Source organism: Sorex fumeus, unplaced genomic scaffold (assembly GCF_029834395.1).
Source record: "Sorex fumeus unplaced genomic scaffold, SorFum_2.1 ptg000047l, whole genome shotgun sequence".
Classification (NCBI taxonomy): domain Eukaryota; kingdom Metazoa; phylum Chordata; class Mammalia; order Eulipotyphla; family Soricidae; genus Sorex; species Sorex fumeus.
The window spans coordinates 36,179,056-36,196,034 of NW_026606104.1; the positions used below are offsets into that span (position 1 = coordinate 36,179,056).

General features: G+C 57.1%; 1 protein-coding gene across 3 annotated transcripts in view; it reads right to left on the reverse strand.

Annotated features, from left to right (window-relative positions):
• Positions 1-6,734: 6,734 nt before the first annotated feature.
• The window catches only part of IFFO2 (intermediate filament family orphan 2), a 42,985-nt gene continuing 32,740 nt past the window's right edge, over positions 6,735-16,979 (reverse strand). The window contains exons 3-9 of one of the 3 annotated variants that reach the window (XM_056123069.1): positions 16,118-16,213; positions 14,942-15,082; positions 13,605-13,744; positions 9,847-9,967; positions 9,654-9,743; positions 8,882-9,012; positions 6,736-7,477 (exon numbers count right to left, since the gene is read on the reverse strand). In XM_056123069.1, coding sequence (XP_055979044.1) covers positions 7,372-7,477; positions 8,882-9,012; positions 9,654-9,743; positions 9,847-9,967; positions 13,605-13,744; positions 14,942-15,082; positions 16,118-16,213 — 825 coding nt within the window. In that variant the 3' untranslated portion in view covers positions 6,736-7,371. Of the gene's footprint in view, positions 7,478-8,881; positions 9,013-9,653; positions 9,747-9,846; positions 9,968-13,604; positions 13,745-14,941; positions 15,083-16,117; positions 16,214-16,979 lie in introns of all 3 variants that reach the window. The other 2 variants (XM_056123068.1, XM_056123070.1) reach the window with 2 other exon arrangements.

Consider the following 16,979-nt stretch of genomic DNA (forward strand, 5'->3'; position numbering starts at 1 on the left):
GTGTTTGCCTTGCACGCAGCCGACCCAGGTTCAGTCCCTGGAATCCCATATGGTCCCCCGAGCACCACCAGGAGTAACCCCTGAGTATTGCTGGGTGTGACCCAGAAAGCAAATATGTGTGTGTGTGTGTGTGTGTGTGTGTGTGTGTGTGTGTGAATTCTTCCAGAGTATTAGGGACCCATTTCATTCCCCCAACGGACTGTTTAAGAGTTTTTCTAACATTCTAACTTGCTGTTTAAGAGCTTTACTAACATTCTAACATTCTCTTCTAACTTACCTATTTCTCTTTCTCTGGCATTGTGGACTGAGAACCTGCTTAGGAGATAGAAATTCTGATGTTGCACATGATCTCTCCCTGCAACATTGGCAAAATAATTTCTCTGCACCTCGGTTTCCATGTCTGTAAAATGGGGGTAATTTACCCACCTTACAATGCCCCCATAATTTCTTGCTATTGCTGTTTCTTTAAAAGGTCACATTCTTTAAAAATTATGAGGATTCATGGGGCCCAAGAGAGAGTATAGGGGTCAGGCACTTGCCTTACATGCTTCTGATCCGGGTTTCATTCTTCTCACTGCATAGGGTTCCCTGAACACTGCCAGAGTGATCCATGAGCACTGCTGGTTGTGCCCCACAAAACCCAGGGGGAGGAGAGAGCAGAGAGATAGTACAGCAGGTAGGACACTTGCCTTGCATGTAGCCAACCCAAATTAGATCCCTGACACCCCTTATGGTCCCCCTGAGCACCACTAGGAGTGATTTCTGAGTACAGAGTCAGGAGTGATCCCTGAGTGTTGCAGAGTGTGGTCCCCAAACCAACAAACAAAAACCCTTGGGATCAGGAGAAGACACTGGAGAATTTTGAGTTGGGAGGGTGGAAAGGAAATTACATGGAGTGTCCGTAGAGATGGTAAGAATTACATCGGGGTGGGGGGCTGGAGAGATAGCACAGTGGGTAGGGTGTTTGCCTTGCACGCAGCCGACCCGGGTTCGATTCCCAGCATCCCATATGGTCCCCTGAGCACCACCAGGGGTAATTCCTGAGTGCAGAACCAGGAGTAACCCCTGTGCATCACCGGGTGTGACCCAAAAAGCAGCAAAAAAAAAAAAATTACATTGGGGTTGCTGGTTATTTCTCTTTGTTCTCACCCTGGGATGGGGGCGAGGGGTGGGGGTAGGCAGGAATTGAGTAGCTCCTGAACACCCCACAGGGCCTAAGCAGAACCACATCCTTGACCTCTGGCTCTGAACCTCTGGCCCAGTTGGCTAAATATGACCAGAGTAGCCCCTAGCTACCTCCCTGGGTACCATTTGGGAGCTCCCCTCAAAGTGATCCAGGGGGTGAGCATAGGGTCAAGGCATAGAGGCCCTAGTTCATCTGAGTACCTCATGATCCTTACCCCAGCCCTCAGAGGACCCCGAGCCCCACAGGAGTAGCCCTGATGCGGGGTCCAAGTAGCACCGCATCCTGGGGACCTCGCATTGAGCCCTCAGTCCCTTTAGCCAAGTATTGCAGGGAGCGCCCCTTCCCCACCCCCTGTGCACTGCCCCCTCTGAAAAATAAACCCTGAAGGAGGGGCAGCTCACGTGGGGCAAAATCTTACTGAATTTGTTCACGTACCAGAACCTGGAACACAGGACAGTGTCAAATCCAGAAGCTCAAGAGACGGCGGCTTGTGGGCACTGCCAGGGAGTTTAAAAAGGGGAGGGGCTGGAGCGATAGCACAGCAGGTAGGGCGTTTGCCTTGCACGCGGCCAACCCAGGTTCGATTGCCAGCATCCCATATGGTCCCCCACGTACCACCAGGAGTAATCCCTGAGCATTGCTGGGTGTGATCCAAAAAGTAAAAAAAAAAAAAGAAAGAAAGAAAAACGGGGGGGTCTGATTCCCTCCGAAAAAAAAAAAAAGAGAAAAGAAGTGAGGTGTTTGGGGTTATGGGAATGGCGCAGTGACTCAAAGGCTATTTGTCTGATTCCCTGTGCCAGCTGATGCGCTGATCCCAGCAGTTGTGTCCAGCAGTTGTGTCCAGCACCTCTTTCCCCGGAACAGCAGTGCAGGATCTCCAGCGCCCAACCAGATGTGTGTGAGCAGGAGCAGAGCCTGCTGCCGCTGGGGAGCACCATGGCCGAGCACCGTGGTTGAGTGTCTGCAGCAGCACCAAGTCTGCACGATCCAGGCACAGTGAAATGGGCGTTATGTCTACCAGGACCCCAAGTCCCAGTTAGGCTGTGTCAGTCTGTGCCTCCCTGGCACTCTCTCCTCCTGTCACATGTGTGATGGATAACTCCTGCTTCATCTTCTCCCAGAGATTTCACTGGGAGAGGGAAACCTACCAGGTGATGTGAAATTTCCCTCCTATGAATCAAAAGATCTGAAAGCTAGAGCAGGGGAGGGAAGACCCTCTCTGCTCAGGGCCAGTCCCAGTGTGGTCCCCAGCACCACATAGGGCCCCCGAGCACTGCTGGGAGTGTTCCATGAGCACAGAGCACCCAGGGAATCTTTGCAGCCTCTGAGCACCACCATGTGAACACCACCACCCCCCAGCTAATTAAAGTGTATATGCGGCTCTCTGACTCCAGCCCCCATCCCCATTTATCATATATATATATGTATATATATATATATATTTGGGCTCAAGTGATAGCAAAGCGGGTAGGGTGTTTGCCTTGCAAGTGACTGACCCGGTCAACCTGAGTTTGATTCCTCCACCCCTTTTGGAGAGCCCGGCAAGCTACCGAGAGTATCTCACCCACATGGCAAAGCCTGGCAAGCTCCCCGTGACGTATTCGATATGCCAAACACAGTAACAACAAGTCTCACAATGGAGACATTTCTGGGCCTGCTTGAGCAAATCGATGAACAACGGGAGGACAGTGCTACAGGACAGTGCTATATATATTAAAAAACGAAAAAGACACCATCATTTCTAAGACATTTCACTTTATTGAAAAGAAGCCAATATACAGGATATAAAGGGCGTGATATTTACAACAGTACAGTAAACAGGTTGGTGTCTGGTAGAGCAGCAGTCTTTCTGAGAGTAGAAACCCCGCCGACCAACAGCAAGTGGGTGAAATAAGACAGTGGGATAGAAAGATTCCCTGGGTGCGGCTGAAAACCACGCGGGTGCTAAAATGTCCATGTCCTGGGAGTGGGGAGTGGCCTCAGCTGCATCGCGGAGGGCATGGCGGAGGGTTTCTCCAAGGCTATCCCCAAGCCCAGCCTGAGCCTGGAAACCCTCCAGAGAGCCCTGGCTTGACCCGTTTCCCCCCAGCCCCATGCCCATCCAACACACACACACACACACCTGCACCAGACTCTTCTTCTAGAAGAATCCCCTTCTAAAACCAGCCTGAGGAGCGAAGGGGAGGGCCCAAGAAAGCCCCCAGCACCCCAGTTCCACTTCCAGGAAGACAAGGACATTCTCAGGGCCTCTGAGACTGGCTGTAGCCGCCTGGCCCCCTTGCTGGCTGCTCCGTGGCACCCACATGGCCACCGCTCAGCACTGTGGACATGGGCAGATCTGGGCCGACCTGTGTTCTCCTCCCCTCTCCTTGATAACTCCCTCAGTCCACCCACTCCCACAAATACCTTTGCCTAGGTGAGGGTGAGGGCGGGGGCCCAGGGAGTGAGAAGGAGGATGAGGTGGGGCCCGTGTGCCGTTGCGGCCACTCATGGGTGTGGGTGAGCAGGCGATGGGGACCAGGAGAGGGGTTGAGAGATCCTGATTATAGTAAATTCAGCAGCAACATGCAGCTTGACCACAGAAAAACGCTGGGTACCGTGACTGCCAACCAGAGATTTTTAAAAAACCTTTCCTTTCATAAAAATAGATGAGAGTCTCTTGCTTTATAAATAGATACATTTAGCTTAAGTTACCTTAATATTACCCCCTCCCACCACAAGCCCTCTCCCCCCATCCCAAGCCAGAGTGGTTTGATTCTTCCCGGGTTACCCTCCAAGTCAGGAAGACATATTGCCATAAGAAAACAAAAAAGTGTTCACTTGTCATGTCCCCCCGCCCCTCCGGCCTCCCAGGGCCGAGTGTGTGTGTGTGTGAATGAGTGCGTGAGTGCGGGCGTGTGTGTGCGTGTGTGTCGGTTCCACGAGGGAGCTGTGCTCCCTGGCCCAACCCAAGCCTCTCCTCATAAGATCCCCCGAAACAGGAGGGTGAGAGAGGACAGGGAGTGGGAGTCCATCTGAGGATAGCTATAAAATACCAGTGTCAATATGACACCAGACTGAAGAATAGAAAAGCAAACTGAACTATTTACAGCATGACCAAGGACGGGCCAGCTGGCACCAACTGGACCCGCCCCAGTAAGGGTTGGGGTCTTTCTTGGCAAGCTGTGGGCTCCAGCCCAGGGGGACAACAGGGTTCCCACTGGTGTCTAGCTCAAAGAGAACTTGGGGAGGAAAGCAGCATGGCCAAGACCCAGGAACCCGTGCCCAGGCGGTGGGTGGGCTACACCGTCACCATCTCCTCCCCACTTAGCCCCCCATCTCAGCCCCTCCTCGACAGAGCAGCGAGCCCACACCCGCAGGAAGCAGCAATCTGGCCAGTTGCCAAATTCCGAGTAGCCCAGCTGCCAAAGACCCATACCCTTTGTGTCCTATTAGGAGAAAAACAAAATGAATACCACCAGACGCCTGTCCCCATGGGTCATCTTGGTGACCTTCAAATGCACAGTTGCTGACTGTCTTAACTCTTAAGATAGACTAGTCACGCCCCCTCCCCACCGCCTGCATGAACAACCCGGGCGCCTGCACCCCTTCGAGGCCTCCCACGGCCCTAGGTGGGGGACACCACCTTGGTGGCCATTTTTCTGGCCACCGGAACGGAAATTCTTCCCGGCAACGGAAACTCTTTTCAGCAGCTGAGGTCCAAGCCCAACTGGCTCTGAAAACCTTTGGTTAAAATCAGGAGATGCTAAAACAATAACTATAATAATAATAATAATAATCAGGTGAGGTCTGGACCCTGAAACCTTTAGATCAAGGGTGTGGGCATGGGGGAGGGGATGGGGCTGTCTCTCCTCCATTCACTGTCCCAGGGACCCCTGGGGTATAAGAGCTACTAGGAGCGGAGGTCTCTCAGTGACATGCCCCACCGCCACCCCATAACAGTCAAAAAAGGAGAAAAAACTCACAAGAAAGGCCACCCAGTTCTGATAAATAAAAATCACATGCATAACATACTCTCTCTCTTCTCTCTCTCTATATATATTATACGAATATTATATACAACGGTTTTAAGACAGCAAAACAGAAAATGGAAAAGAAGGTCCTTACAGGTCGCTGGCTGATACCCTGGGAGCCACTGTCTGACTCAAAGCCAATGCCCCCACGGCCCCTCAACTCTGGCGGATGCACCATGGTCCCTGGGCACATTTCACTGTGACCTCCAGGGGGAGCTCCTGGACCAACAAAAAATAGACCAGCCATCACTCTAGGACACTGGGGACAACAAAAAAGATTTTTTTTTAAAAAAAAGGCAGAGAGAGAATGAGAAAGAAAGAAAGAAAGAAAGAAAGAAGGAAGGAAGGAAGGAAGGAAGGAGGGAGGGAGGGAAGGAAGGAAGGAAGGAAGGAAGGAAGGAAGGAGGGAGGGAGGGAGGGAGGGAGGGAAGGAAGGAAGGAAGGAAGGAAGGAAGGAAGGAGGTAAGGAAGGAAGGAAGGAAGGAGGGAGGGAGGGAGGGAGGGAGGGAGGGAGGGAAGGAAGGAAGGAAGGAAGGAAGGGAGGGAGGGAAGGTGGGAAGGAAGAGAAAGGAAAGAAAGAAAGGAAAAAAGGAAGGAAGGAGGGAAGGAGAGAAGGAGGGAAGGAAGGAAGAGAGAAAGGAAAAAAGAAAAGAAAAAAAAAACCACAGTCAGGCCAGCTCCACGCCGAGACTGGGCAGGTGGTCTCACCCCAGTGCCCTCTGACTCAGGTAAACTCAAGTCCTAGGGAGATACCGGCTTAGATGAGCCTCCCAAGTGGTCCATCAAGTGCACTGTGCGAAGGGGCTAGCCTGGGTCCAGAGGAGAACCAGGCTGGTTCTCCCTCGGGCAGCAGCTGCCCCAGCTACAGCCCACCAGCAACCCTTCCTAGCACATGCCCTCACCCACCCCCTTCTTATTCCAGCTCGTGTCCACACAGGGGGAGAGGAGCGGGGAGATGGACAGCATCCCACCAGCACAGCCAGCGGCCGGCCAACACCAACCACCAACCTAGCCCCCACTGCAGCAGGGGGTGGGGACCGGGCCCGACCCTTCAAGACCTGCTCACAGAAAAATGAAGAGCTACATAGAACCTAGACTGTCAGCTGGGGAGAGGAAATCATCAAGTCATTGTGGCAAAGACACCCCCACCCCCACCTCCCAGAGGAACCACAGAGATGGGCAGGCGAAGGGCCCCACAGGACCAGACCTGGCCATTGACCATTCTAGAACCCCACTTCCCCAGCTCTGGGTCCCTGGGGCTCTGGGTCCCTGGGCGGCTAGGATTGCCCCTGCATTGTCTTCCCTCAGGGGCTCGGGCTCGCTGGGGAGGAGAAACCCGCCATCTGGGAGAAAGCCTGCCCCCCACAGTGAGATAAGGCGAGCTGCTTTTGTTTGCTTGGGGTTTTTTTGTTTGTTTTTGTTTTGTTTTGTTTTTTTGCATAGTAGTTTAAACACAGTGAAGCTCCACCTTCCCCCCCCCCCCCGCCCCCGCCCAACAGTGCCTTGTCCCTCCGCTGCCTTGCCACTCAATCCAAAAAGAAAAGAAGATTTTGTCTTCCCTCCCTCCTCCCATCTCTCCCTCCTCAAATACCTGAGCGATCCCCACTCAGGCACCCGAAAGGTTGCAGAAGCAAATAGCTCCTGCCCGGGCTGGCTGGAGGTGGGGGTTGGGGGGGCGGCCACAGACCACCCCAGACTCTCAGCTCCTTGGGAGCTGTCTGGCAGAGGAAGGGAGGTCACGGCCAATCAGAGGAGCAGGTGGGAGGGTCAAAAGCCGAAATGATGCCAAGCTCAGGGGTCCCCCCTGCCTTACAGTTTTGTATAAAAACACCTGCTAGGAATAATTCTTTGGAGCTCAACGTGGCTCAGCTTAAGGGAAAAGGCACAGTCCCCACTGCATCGTCCGGACAGAAGTCAGCATCTGTGATGTGGAGAATAGAAATTGACAGCACCATTCCGTGGGGGAGGGGACGGAGAAGGGACACTGGCTGGCGGTGGGTGGGAGGAGGGAAAGAAGGAAGCAGCGGTCCCTCGGCCTCCGGAGAAGGGAGGACAGAGAAGTCTGTGGGGTGGACACTGGCGCCCCACTCGGAGAAGCCTTCCTGGCCCCCCGGGGAGAGGGGCCGGAGGCCTGGTCACCAAGGCCCCTGGGCACGGAGGGCGCGTCCGTCATCAGCTGACCATGGGCTCCACGTCTGCCTCCCGCTCAAACTCGTCCTGGATCTCGTCTGTGCTTCCCGAGTCGCTGCTGGCCACGGAGCTGGGGGAAGGCGAGTTCCTGGAATTGGGAGAGGGCAGCGTCAGAGGGCAGCCCGAGCAGAGTGGGAACGGCTGACCCACTCCCATTACGTTGGAAACCCACACTGCGAGCCTTCTTCCCCACCCCACCTCCGCGCTCTGCTTTCTCAGAACTTCAAGGCTCCGAAGTGGGACTCAGTTCTGGAGAATGCCCAGGCCCAGCCTCTTGCTTCCCTGGAAGCAGGGAGCGCAGCTCAAGCTCAATTCGCACCCTCTAATCTGGGGAGGGGTGGACGACAGGGGCTGGTCAGAGCTTAAGGTCAGACATGCTAAATTTCAGCATGTCTGATATGAAAAAATAAAGGCCAGCAGGTGTAAAGTCACAAAGAACTAAGACGATGAAGGTGCCATGAAGGTGCCTGATGCCGGGGTGTGTTTGTGCTGAGCATTTCAACACAGGGTAACTGTTACTGTTACTATTCTCTTGGTAGCTGTTACTGTTACTGTTCTCTCTGTGTACCCTTCTCCCGGGGCTACCTGTGCTTTGAAGGCAGTGGCTCTGTGTTCTGATGGGGCATTAGTCTCCCATTAAGGTTCTTGCCTCCCTGGGCTCCCCACTGCCCCACTCTCCACCCCCCACCCCAAACCCCAGCGGGCCTTTCACAGGGAGCTGCTGAAAGGGCGGGGCAGGGTTGTTGCAGGAACTACACAAGGTTAGCAGATAAGTTGTCTAGCGCATAGCAGGTGGATGGAGAGATGGAGGTATGTACGGAGGGTGGGACAGATGGATAGATGCTTGATGGATGGATGATTAGATAGATGGCAAGACAGATGAACAGGCAATGGGATCAATGACAGATGATGGATGCAAGAAAAAATGGACAAATGGATGGAGGGAGGGAAAGATGGATGGATGGATGGATGGATGGGCGAATGGATGGTGGAATAAAAGATAGATGAAGGATAGGTGGATGAACGAAAGCAGGAAAGAAGAAGAGAGGAAGGGAAGGAGGGAAGGAAGGAGAGAGTAAGGGAAAGAAAGAAAGGAAAGGAAAGGAAGGAAGGAAGGAAGGAAGGAAGGAAGGAAGGAAGGAAGGAAGAAAAGAAGGAGAGAGGGAGGGAGGGAGGGAGGGAGGGAGGGAGGGAGGAAGGAAGGAAGGAAGGAAGGAAGGAAGGAAGGGAGAAAAGGAGGAAGTAAGGAAGGGAGGGAGGGAGGAAAGGAAGGGAGGAAGGATGGAGGAAGGGAGAAAAGGAGGAAGTAAGGAAGGGAGGAAGGGAGGGAGGGAAGGAAGGGAGGAAGGGAGGGGGAAGGAGGGAGGCAGGGAGGGAGGGAGGAAGGGAGGGAGGAAGAGAGAGATGAAGGGAGAGGGAAGGAGGGAGGGAGGGAGGATCCTGGCCGAGCTGCAGGCTGCAGCCCGCCAGCCCCTTGGCCTGCAGGATGTACCTGTCTGCAGAGCCCTTGATGAGGCGCCGGCAGGTCTCCATCTGCACGTCCAGGCCCCGCTTCATGCTGCACATCTCCATGTACTCATGCAAGTGCCGGTTCATGTCGCTCTTGGCCGTGGCCAGCTCCAACTGAGGGGAACCAGAGGGGGACGCGTGAGGCCAAGTCCTCCTCAGTGCGAAGGCACAAGGCCCCCCTGGATGCCCACGGGGCCCTGCTGCATGGGCATTAACCTCCCTTCTGTCCTCTAGGCCCTCTAGGACTGCTTCTGGAGCCTGGGGGCTGGGGTGCATCCCAGGGCCCACCTTTCCTACCGAGCGCCTCCGGGGCACAAGCCCCCCAGCACAGCAGGACAGCGAAACACTCCCTGGCAGATGTCGGCCTGACCCAGGGCCGGGAGCACAGGGAGCTGGGCTTCCAGGCTCCTCCCCAGCTCTGAGGCCCGGGGAGAGTCACTTGATCTCTCTTAGACTCAATTCCTCCCCTGGAAAACGGGGTTCACAGCTAGAGGCACCCAGGAGTTCGGAGACACAGGAAAGGGATCCTGCAAAAGCTCCTCGGTGCCTGGTACCACTCAAATGTCAGCTGGCCCCACTGGGGATCATTTTAGCTGAATAGCTGCGCCAGACAGGGGTGATCCCCTCCACCCATTTCACAGACCTGAGGACTGAGGCCCTGAATGGGCCCCTAGCGAGGAGTCAGCAGGGACTTTCCTGGAAAGTCCCCAGGCCCGGACTCGGGGGGACCTCGAGGGGCTCTGGGGGACGCTCACCTCGATCTGGCCTATGGTCTCCTGGTACTCTTTGTCTCTCGTCTTGAAGAAGGATTCCGTCTCGTGGATCAAGTTGCCCAGGTTCTCCTCCTGCTGGAGACGGAACAAAGGGGACAGGGGAGTGTGAGCTGCGGGCAGGGGTCCTGGGTGGGGGCGAGGGGGATGGGGTGCCCTGGGCGGGGCCGGCGCTCACCTCGCCCTGCAGCTCGATGGACGGGTTGCAGTTGGTGAAGTCCTCCCACAGCAGCAGGGTGTCCTCGTTCTCCTCCCAGGTCAGGCTGTCACAGTCATCATCAAAGTCGAAGGTCTCGCGCCTACAGGGGGGCAAGAGGAGGGCAGGGGTGAGCAGGGCCAGGCTCCAGTCCACAGGGGCACCGTGCCAAGGGCAACCTCTGCCCAAAGAGGACGCTCGCCTCAAGCATGGAATCTGACTCTTAAAAATGCAAAATGCACACAGGTGTTACTTACATATTTTCCTCCCCACATCCATTTTGTGGTTTTTTTTTTGGGGGGGGGGGGTGGTTTGGGTCACATCTGACAGTGCCCAGGGCTTACTTCTGGATCTGTGCTCAAGGATCACTCCCAACAGGGCTTGGGAATCACACCCAGGTGGGCCGTGTGCCCTACCCGCTGTATGATCTCTCCGGACCCAATTCTGTGACATTTTCCTCCACTCATTTACCAGCTTCTGTTGGTGCCACCTGAGCCATATCCGGCAGTGATGGGTGAATGGGGGCTTGTGGTGCCTCAGAAGGCAAGTGCTGTGCCCCTCCAGCTTTCCCTAGGCCCCAAACAGTTCATCTCTCGCTCTGTCTGTTGTCTGTCTGTCTGTCTGTCTGTCTCTGTCTCTCTCTCTCTCTTTTGGTGGAGGCAGGGTCGTAGGAGTTCCCAAGCAGTGCTCAGTGGAGTCTTGGATCCTCATCCTCCCCCGGCTCCAGCCAGTGAATGTCTCTGCCTCTGACAGCCTCCCCCGTGGGGCCTCCAGATTCACTGGAGGCTCTACCAGTGAATCTCCACCAACCTAGCTGGGGACTCAATAGAAGGCCCAAGGAGGCAGAGCTGCTCTGGCCACCCCAACAGTTCTGTAGGCCTCCAGGGCTGGGCCTGGCAGTGCTCAGGGACCATGTGGTGCCAGGAATCGAACCCGGGTCAGATGCATAATGGGCACGTGCCCTAACCACTGTGCTATTCCCCTCACTCCACCCCAACAATACTTTTTTTTTTCTGTTTTGTTTGTTTTACCCCCAGCTGTGCTCAGGGGTTACTCCTGGCTCTGTACTCAGGAATCACTCCTGGTGATGCTCGGGGGAACAATGGAGGATGCCGGGGATAGAACCTGGGTCAGCCACATGCAAGGCAAATGCCCTTCCCACTGTCCTAACGCTCTGGTCCCCCATCAATTCATTTCTTGCACCCTGACTAGACCTGAGGAGCTTTTCTGCCATCTTCTGTGGGGGGGGACGTTACTGTTCCCACTCAGTAGCTGAGGAAACTGCAGTTCAGAGAGAGTCTGTCATCATGCTGCCAGCCTGGGGCAGAGTCCGGGCCAGAAGCCAGCTCTTTCTGCTTCCTACAGCTCTGTCCCCCTCATCCAAACACCACCACGCACTCGTGTGCACTGGCACAGGATAGATCTCCAGGCATGGATGTGAATGTTCTTTCTTTCTTTCTTTCTTTCTTTCTTTCTTTCTTTTTTCCCTTTGTCTTTTTTGGGTCACACCTGTTTGATGCACAGGGGTTAATTCCAGGCACTCAGGAATTACTCCTGGTGGTGTTCGGGGTCCATATGGGATGCTGGGGATCAAACTTGGGTCAGCCGCGTGCAAGGCAAACACCCTTCCTGCTGTGCTACATCACTGCAGCCCTGTGCATGCACTCTAGGCCCATCCTCACAACCACCCACTGAGGTGAGTGCAGAATCTTCCCATCTTACAGGTGAAGAAACTGATGCCCAGAGAATGCCTCTGAGCTTTGCACACAAAGCCCGAGTCTGCATCTTGGGCTTCCCTACCCTGGGAGTAGGCAAGTTGGGTCTTCTGGGGAACGGGGGCTTCCCAGAGACACACGGGTCACCCCAAGTGGAGGGGATCCTCACAGTCCCACATGCCCAGGCCTGCGGCCCCACGGGGGAGGCTGTCAGAGGCAGAGACATTCACTGGCTGGAGCCGGGGGAGGATGAGGATCCCAAGACTCCAGCTTCCCTGGCTAGGGCCTGCCTTGCTGTCTGCCCCTGGGCGTTGCCCCAAACAGTGGGTCAGGCGATGGGCTATTGAACAGGAAGCAAGTCCCAAGCAAGAATTTGTGCCATTCAGCTGCCTGGCAGTGGTTTGCAGCCTTGGGCCTGCAGGAGAGAAAAACTGAAAACCCCTAGTTGGGAGCACCCTGGGAGCCAGGTCCCCACTGAAAAGCAGCTCCTGCCAGGACCACCAGCAGAAGACTCAGCCCTGGAACCCGAGCAAGGGGCAGGGAGCAGCCGAGGGCAGAGCTGATCACATACACCTCACCACATAGTGAACCGCTGACTTCACTTCCTTCCCAGAGGCCCGGCTCTGGCGGGGAAAGGCCAGTGGAGGAAGCGGAGCCAGTGAGGACAGGAAGACAGGGACCAGAGCGAAGCTTCCAAGGCGGCCTGAGCCCCACTGATCGGGAGGGCAGGGCCTCAGCACCGGACAGCAGCCAACCCCTCCTCTCCTCCTTGGTCAGGAGCCTGGACCACTGATTTGGCTCAGAACAAAAGCAGCCCAGACACGGAGGGCCTTAATCAGACTTCAGTGGAACCGGCCAGGGGCAGGCCTGAGGCGTGGGCCTCAGCCGGCTTTAGCATTGATGTCAGTGGGAGACCGAGGCCGCCTGGGGTGGAGCTGGTGGGGGCCCTTGGCTGGGACTGCAGGGGTGGGGTGAGACGAGTGTTTTCTTTTCAATGAATGAAGGCAATGTTAAAGCAGATAAATCTATCCGGCCGGAATCCTGTCAGCACTCGGGGGCTTCTATTTCTGTGGCAGCCAAGTGAGCTTTGGGACGTGGAGCACCACTGCGGAAGCCTCCACCTCACGTTCCCCCATGCCCTGACTGCTCTGGGGGGCCTCTCTTGCAGCTGCACCCTTTCCTGGGCACCCGGATTCTCCCTAGGAAATGGGGGCTGTGGGCCCCCCAGAGAAACCCTGTAACTCCACCACGATCCTGCCTTAGGTTCGGGGATGCTCAAGACAGTGTTCAGAGAACCAAGACCCAGTGCTGGGTTCTCGTCCTTCTCATTCCCCCCAAAGATGAGACTATCACGGGGGCACGGGGAAGAGGGGACAGAAATCAAGAACCTCTGTCACGTTCAAATAGCAACCCCTCCCCACACCCCCTTTGGCTGCCAGCTGGCCCAAAGCAGCCCCATCTCAGTTCTGTGTCAAGGGAAATGGGGCAAGGGGGTGTGATAGGGAATGGATTCCACGGGGAGCGGGGTTGGGGGAATCTGAATCACTGAAGCCAGACCAGGCAAACACGTATCAGCTTCTGAAAGCATGGGGGGGGGGGTCCCAGCCCCGTCCAATCAGCATGAGAAGGGGCTCCAAGGCCATTTCCCCTCTGTGCCGTCTGCAAGGGTTCCCCTCCCTTGAGACAGTCAGGACATCCTGTTTAGGAGGCTGCCAGGGAATGTCCCTTGGCCAGTGTGCTGTGGGTCCCGGTGACGGTCCCACGTGGCTGTCCCAGTCTCAGGGAAACCCATGTAGGGGAGCATGGGGTGGGGGTGGGGGGGGGGCCTGTCGCTTGATCGAGAGCTTCCCTAAATACCCCCACCATGCCCACCTGGCCCTTTCTGAAAACATGAACTTCCCAAGTGTTGAACATTCCCGGGACTCTCAGTGCTGGCCTCTCAGCTAAGTCGAGCCCCTCTGCAGACGCCCGTCGTCGGCGCACCCCTAGTCCATCTCCCCAGGTCCCCGGAGCGGGCGCACTCACAGCTGGTTAAACATGCGCTTCATCTCATCGGTGATGTTCATGGAGCCGACCTCGTCGTCCGAGAACCGCGTCACCTCCCCCTCCTGCTCCGACGAGTCCTCCTCCGATGTCACCTTCCGTTCTTTCTTCTTGGGGACTACCTGCTCCGGAAAGAGAGACCCAGGAGTCACTCGGGGTGGGGAGAGGGTTCCTGCAGGGATGGATGGAGTCCGCGCCTCCCGGGGATGGATGGATGGGATGCTGCTCGGTGCTGGGAGGAAGCGCTGGGCCTCGAGGGAGCAGGTGGCGTGAGCAGGAAGCATGAGAGGCTGGGCATGCGGGATGGGGGTCCCCGATGGCCCGCTCCCTCCCCCGCTGGGGCCACGTCAGCGCTGCCGCTCCCTTCACTAGAGAAGCCGCCCCTCGGCCTTGGGGAGAGGACAAGGCGAGGCTGGAGCCCACAGAAGCAGCATGGGGTGCTCCCGGGCCAGCCAGGCAGAGACACCCTGGCTCTGCCATCTTCCCACTTGCAGGCTGAGGCAGCGGTTGGCGGTGGAGGGAGGGAACCAGGGGGTCCCAAGTTTCCCCCAGCTCCTTTGGTTCCAAGCACACGGGGCCGGCGATGCAGGCCCGCCTCAAGCTTTCCAGCGGATGTTCGGGGGAGGCGGGACGGCGCAGGCAAGCCCAGCTCTCCCCCACGGCGCCCGCACTCACACACGTGAAGCACAACAACACACCAGATTGCTCCGGACCCAAGCAAAAGCCAGAACTCAGTACCCCACCCCCACCCCACCCCAACTCCAGGAGCAGAGAACGGCAAGTGCCCTCAGAGGAGCCGGACTAGCTCCCTGAACTCCTGGAGAGACAGGCTACCTGGAACTAGCCCGGTGGTCACCTTCTCTTGGGACTTAACCACTGATGGGGCGGGGCAGGGGCTGGACTAAGAGACCCTCGGGTGGGAAGGGAAATAGTCAAGGCCGGCAGCTGCTCTTCGGTATTCTCAGTCTCGTCTGCCGGGGTGCAGGAGGCGTCCAGAGGATGAGGCTGGGAGTGGGTGGCCTAGTGGTCTGGGTGCTGAAGGCCAGAAGCCCTCTGTCCTAGTCCCCTCTCTGCCCTCCTTGAGCGCCCCCTGTCGCCCGACTGACTGTTCTCCTTGGCTGAGGGTATTCCAGGCACCTGTGAGTCCCCGCTGGCCTGAGTTCAGGCTACTACCTCTGGTGGGCAGGGCAGGCGGGGGGGGGGGGCATGGCGGGGCGTGGAGGGGTGTCAGGCTGTGAGCGGTGGGGTAGGGCGGCTGTGCCGGGTGAGCGCGGGAGAAGGTGGCAGGGGTGGGCGGGGAGCAGGGCGGCCCTAGTCACCTGGAAGATCTTGGACACGTCTTCCGAGTTCCGCTGCTGCGCGACATCGCACAGCTTGGCCGTGATGTCGATGCGGCGGCAGATGTCCATGTCCACCTTCATGGCCTTTTCTTGGATCTTTGTGTCCAGGTCTGTCATGGGCTGCAGGGAGGACAGCAGGGGTTACACGAGCGAGGGAGGGAGCCGGCATGCGGGGTGGAGGTGGGGAAGGGTCTGTGCTGTGGGGGAGGAGGGTAGGGGGTGTTGGGTGGAGGGACGCTGGGAACTCTGGATCCTGGGGTGGGGGGGGATGGGGGACTCTGTGTGGGGGCGTCTCCGGAGGCTCCTCTCCGCGGACAGTGTCAGTGGGGCTCTGGTTGGCCCAGAGAGGGCAGGAAGGCGGCCCCCGCTCTGGTCTGACTGTTGAGAGATGCCCCCCGTCCCCATGTACGCTTCTTGTCCAGTTCAAACGTCCCGCCCGAACCCCACCTGGTGCCCACAAGCCAGTGTTCTGGTGCTGGGCCTCCTCGCCCGCAGACACGGAGGCTCACCCAGGCCCCACCTGGGACTCTGCCGCCAGCCACACCTAGCCTCACCCCCTTGGCCCAGAAGCCAGTCCCAACTGGCAGTTTCTCCCCGACACACGATGACCTTGAGCGCACAGGAGGCAGGAGACTTGAGTTCCCCGGCAGGGAGGAGGCCTTGGCTGCCACGCTCCCCACCAGGACTCCGACCAGCCCCTGTTCTCCAAAGGCCACACACACCAGCCGGTCCTAACTCTGCACAGCACTCTGCTATAGGCTGCTGGCCTGGGCTCCGCTCACCGACCCACAGGGGCTAGGCTCCACCAACCTGCCATCTTCCCCCCACCCACCCACAGGCCTGGGCTCCCACATGCCCGCCCGATGGGAACACACACACTCAGACCATCAGAGGCGCAGACCCGGGGGAGGGCGGGATGGGTTAAGCGGCAGATTAATGCATCTCTGCTCAGACTGAGGGAAGCGGAAGTGAGGGGGGGATGCCTGGTCTCCGAGGCATCGGTCATCCTCACAGTCAAACACAGCCAGCCGGGACTCTAACTAGAAGCCAGCCTGGAGCGGCCGAGTGAATGAAGCATCTTGCATGATGGGGGTGGGGCGGGCGGGGAGAGGTGGTGACGCCTTGGTGGGAGGGGGGATGGCCGGTGGCACTTACGTCACTCATGAGCCCCTTAAACACCACCAGCTCGGCCTTGAGCCGCTCGATCTTCTCGTTCATCTCCTCCTGGATGGCTTCAGCCTCCTGAGCTGCCTATGGGGGACGGAGACGGGGGAGGCTTTAGGCACCCAGAGCCCTGGATGCCCATATGCACCCAGGTCAGGCACCTGAGTGCCCGGGGGACGGGCACTGCCCAGCTGGTCACACCTTTCAAGGGACGCTTCAGTGCAGGGATGAAGCCACAGCAGATAAGAAAAAAAAAATGGGCCCAAGTTAACAGAATCTGACACCTGGGGCAGGTTCAAAATTTAGGTGAATCCAGGTGCACTTCCCACTGGGGGAGCAAGTTCAGCTCAGAACTCACAAGCAGGCTGTGTGTGTGTGTGTGTGTGTGTGTGTGTGTGTGTGTGTGTGTGTGTGTGCAAGGGCCAGGCCCCAGGGCCAGGCACACACCAGCCACGCCACCAGCTGTGTGGGGAAACTACATTTCCTTCCATGTGCTGATTCCCAGTCCCAAGATTCGACTCAGGCTCGTGCCAGGCTTGCAAAGCACAAAGTCCTTCTGCGATGAACAGAAGGTGGCATGTGCCTGTATCTCACCCTCTGGCGCAGGGGATGCCAGGATGGGGCAGGGGGCGGGGTCAAGAATCTGCCTCTAGTTTCTGGCAGCTGCTTTTAGGATCAGAAGGCAACTTTCTTTGTTTCGTTTCTGTTTGGGGCCCACAGCTGGCAGTGCTCAGAGGTGACTCCTGTCTCTGTGCTCAAGGATTCCCTCCTGGCGGGCTCAGGAGGACTTCGTGGTGCCAGGGACCAAAATCAAGTCATCCGCATGCAAAGCAAGGGTCCTGCCTGCTGTCTT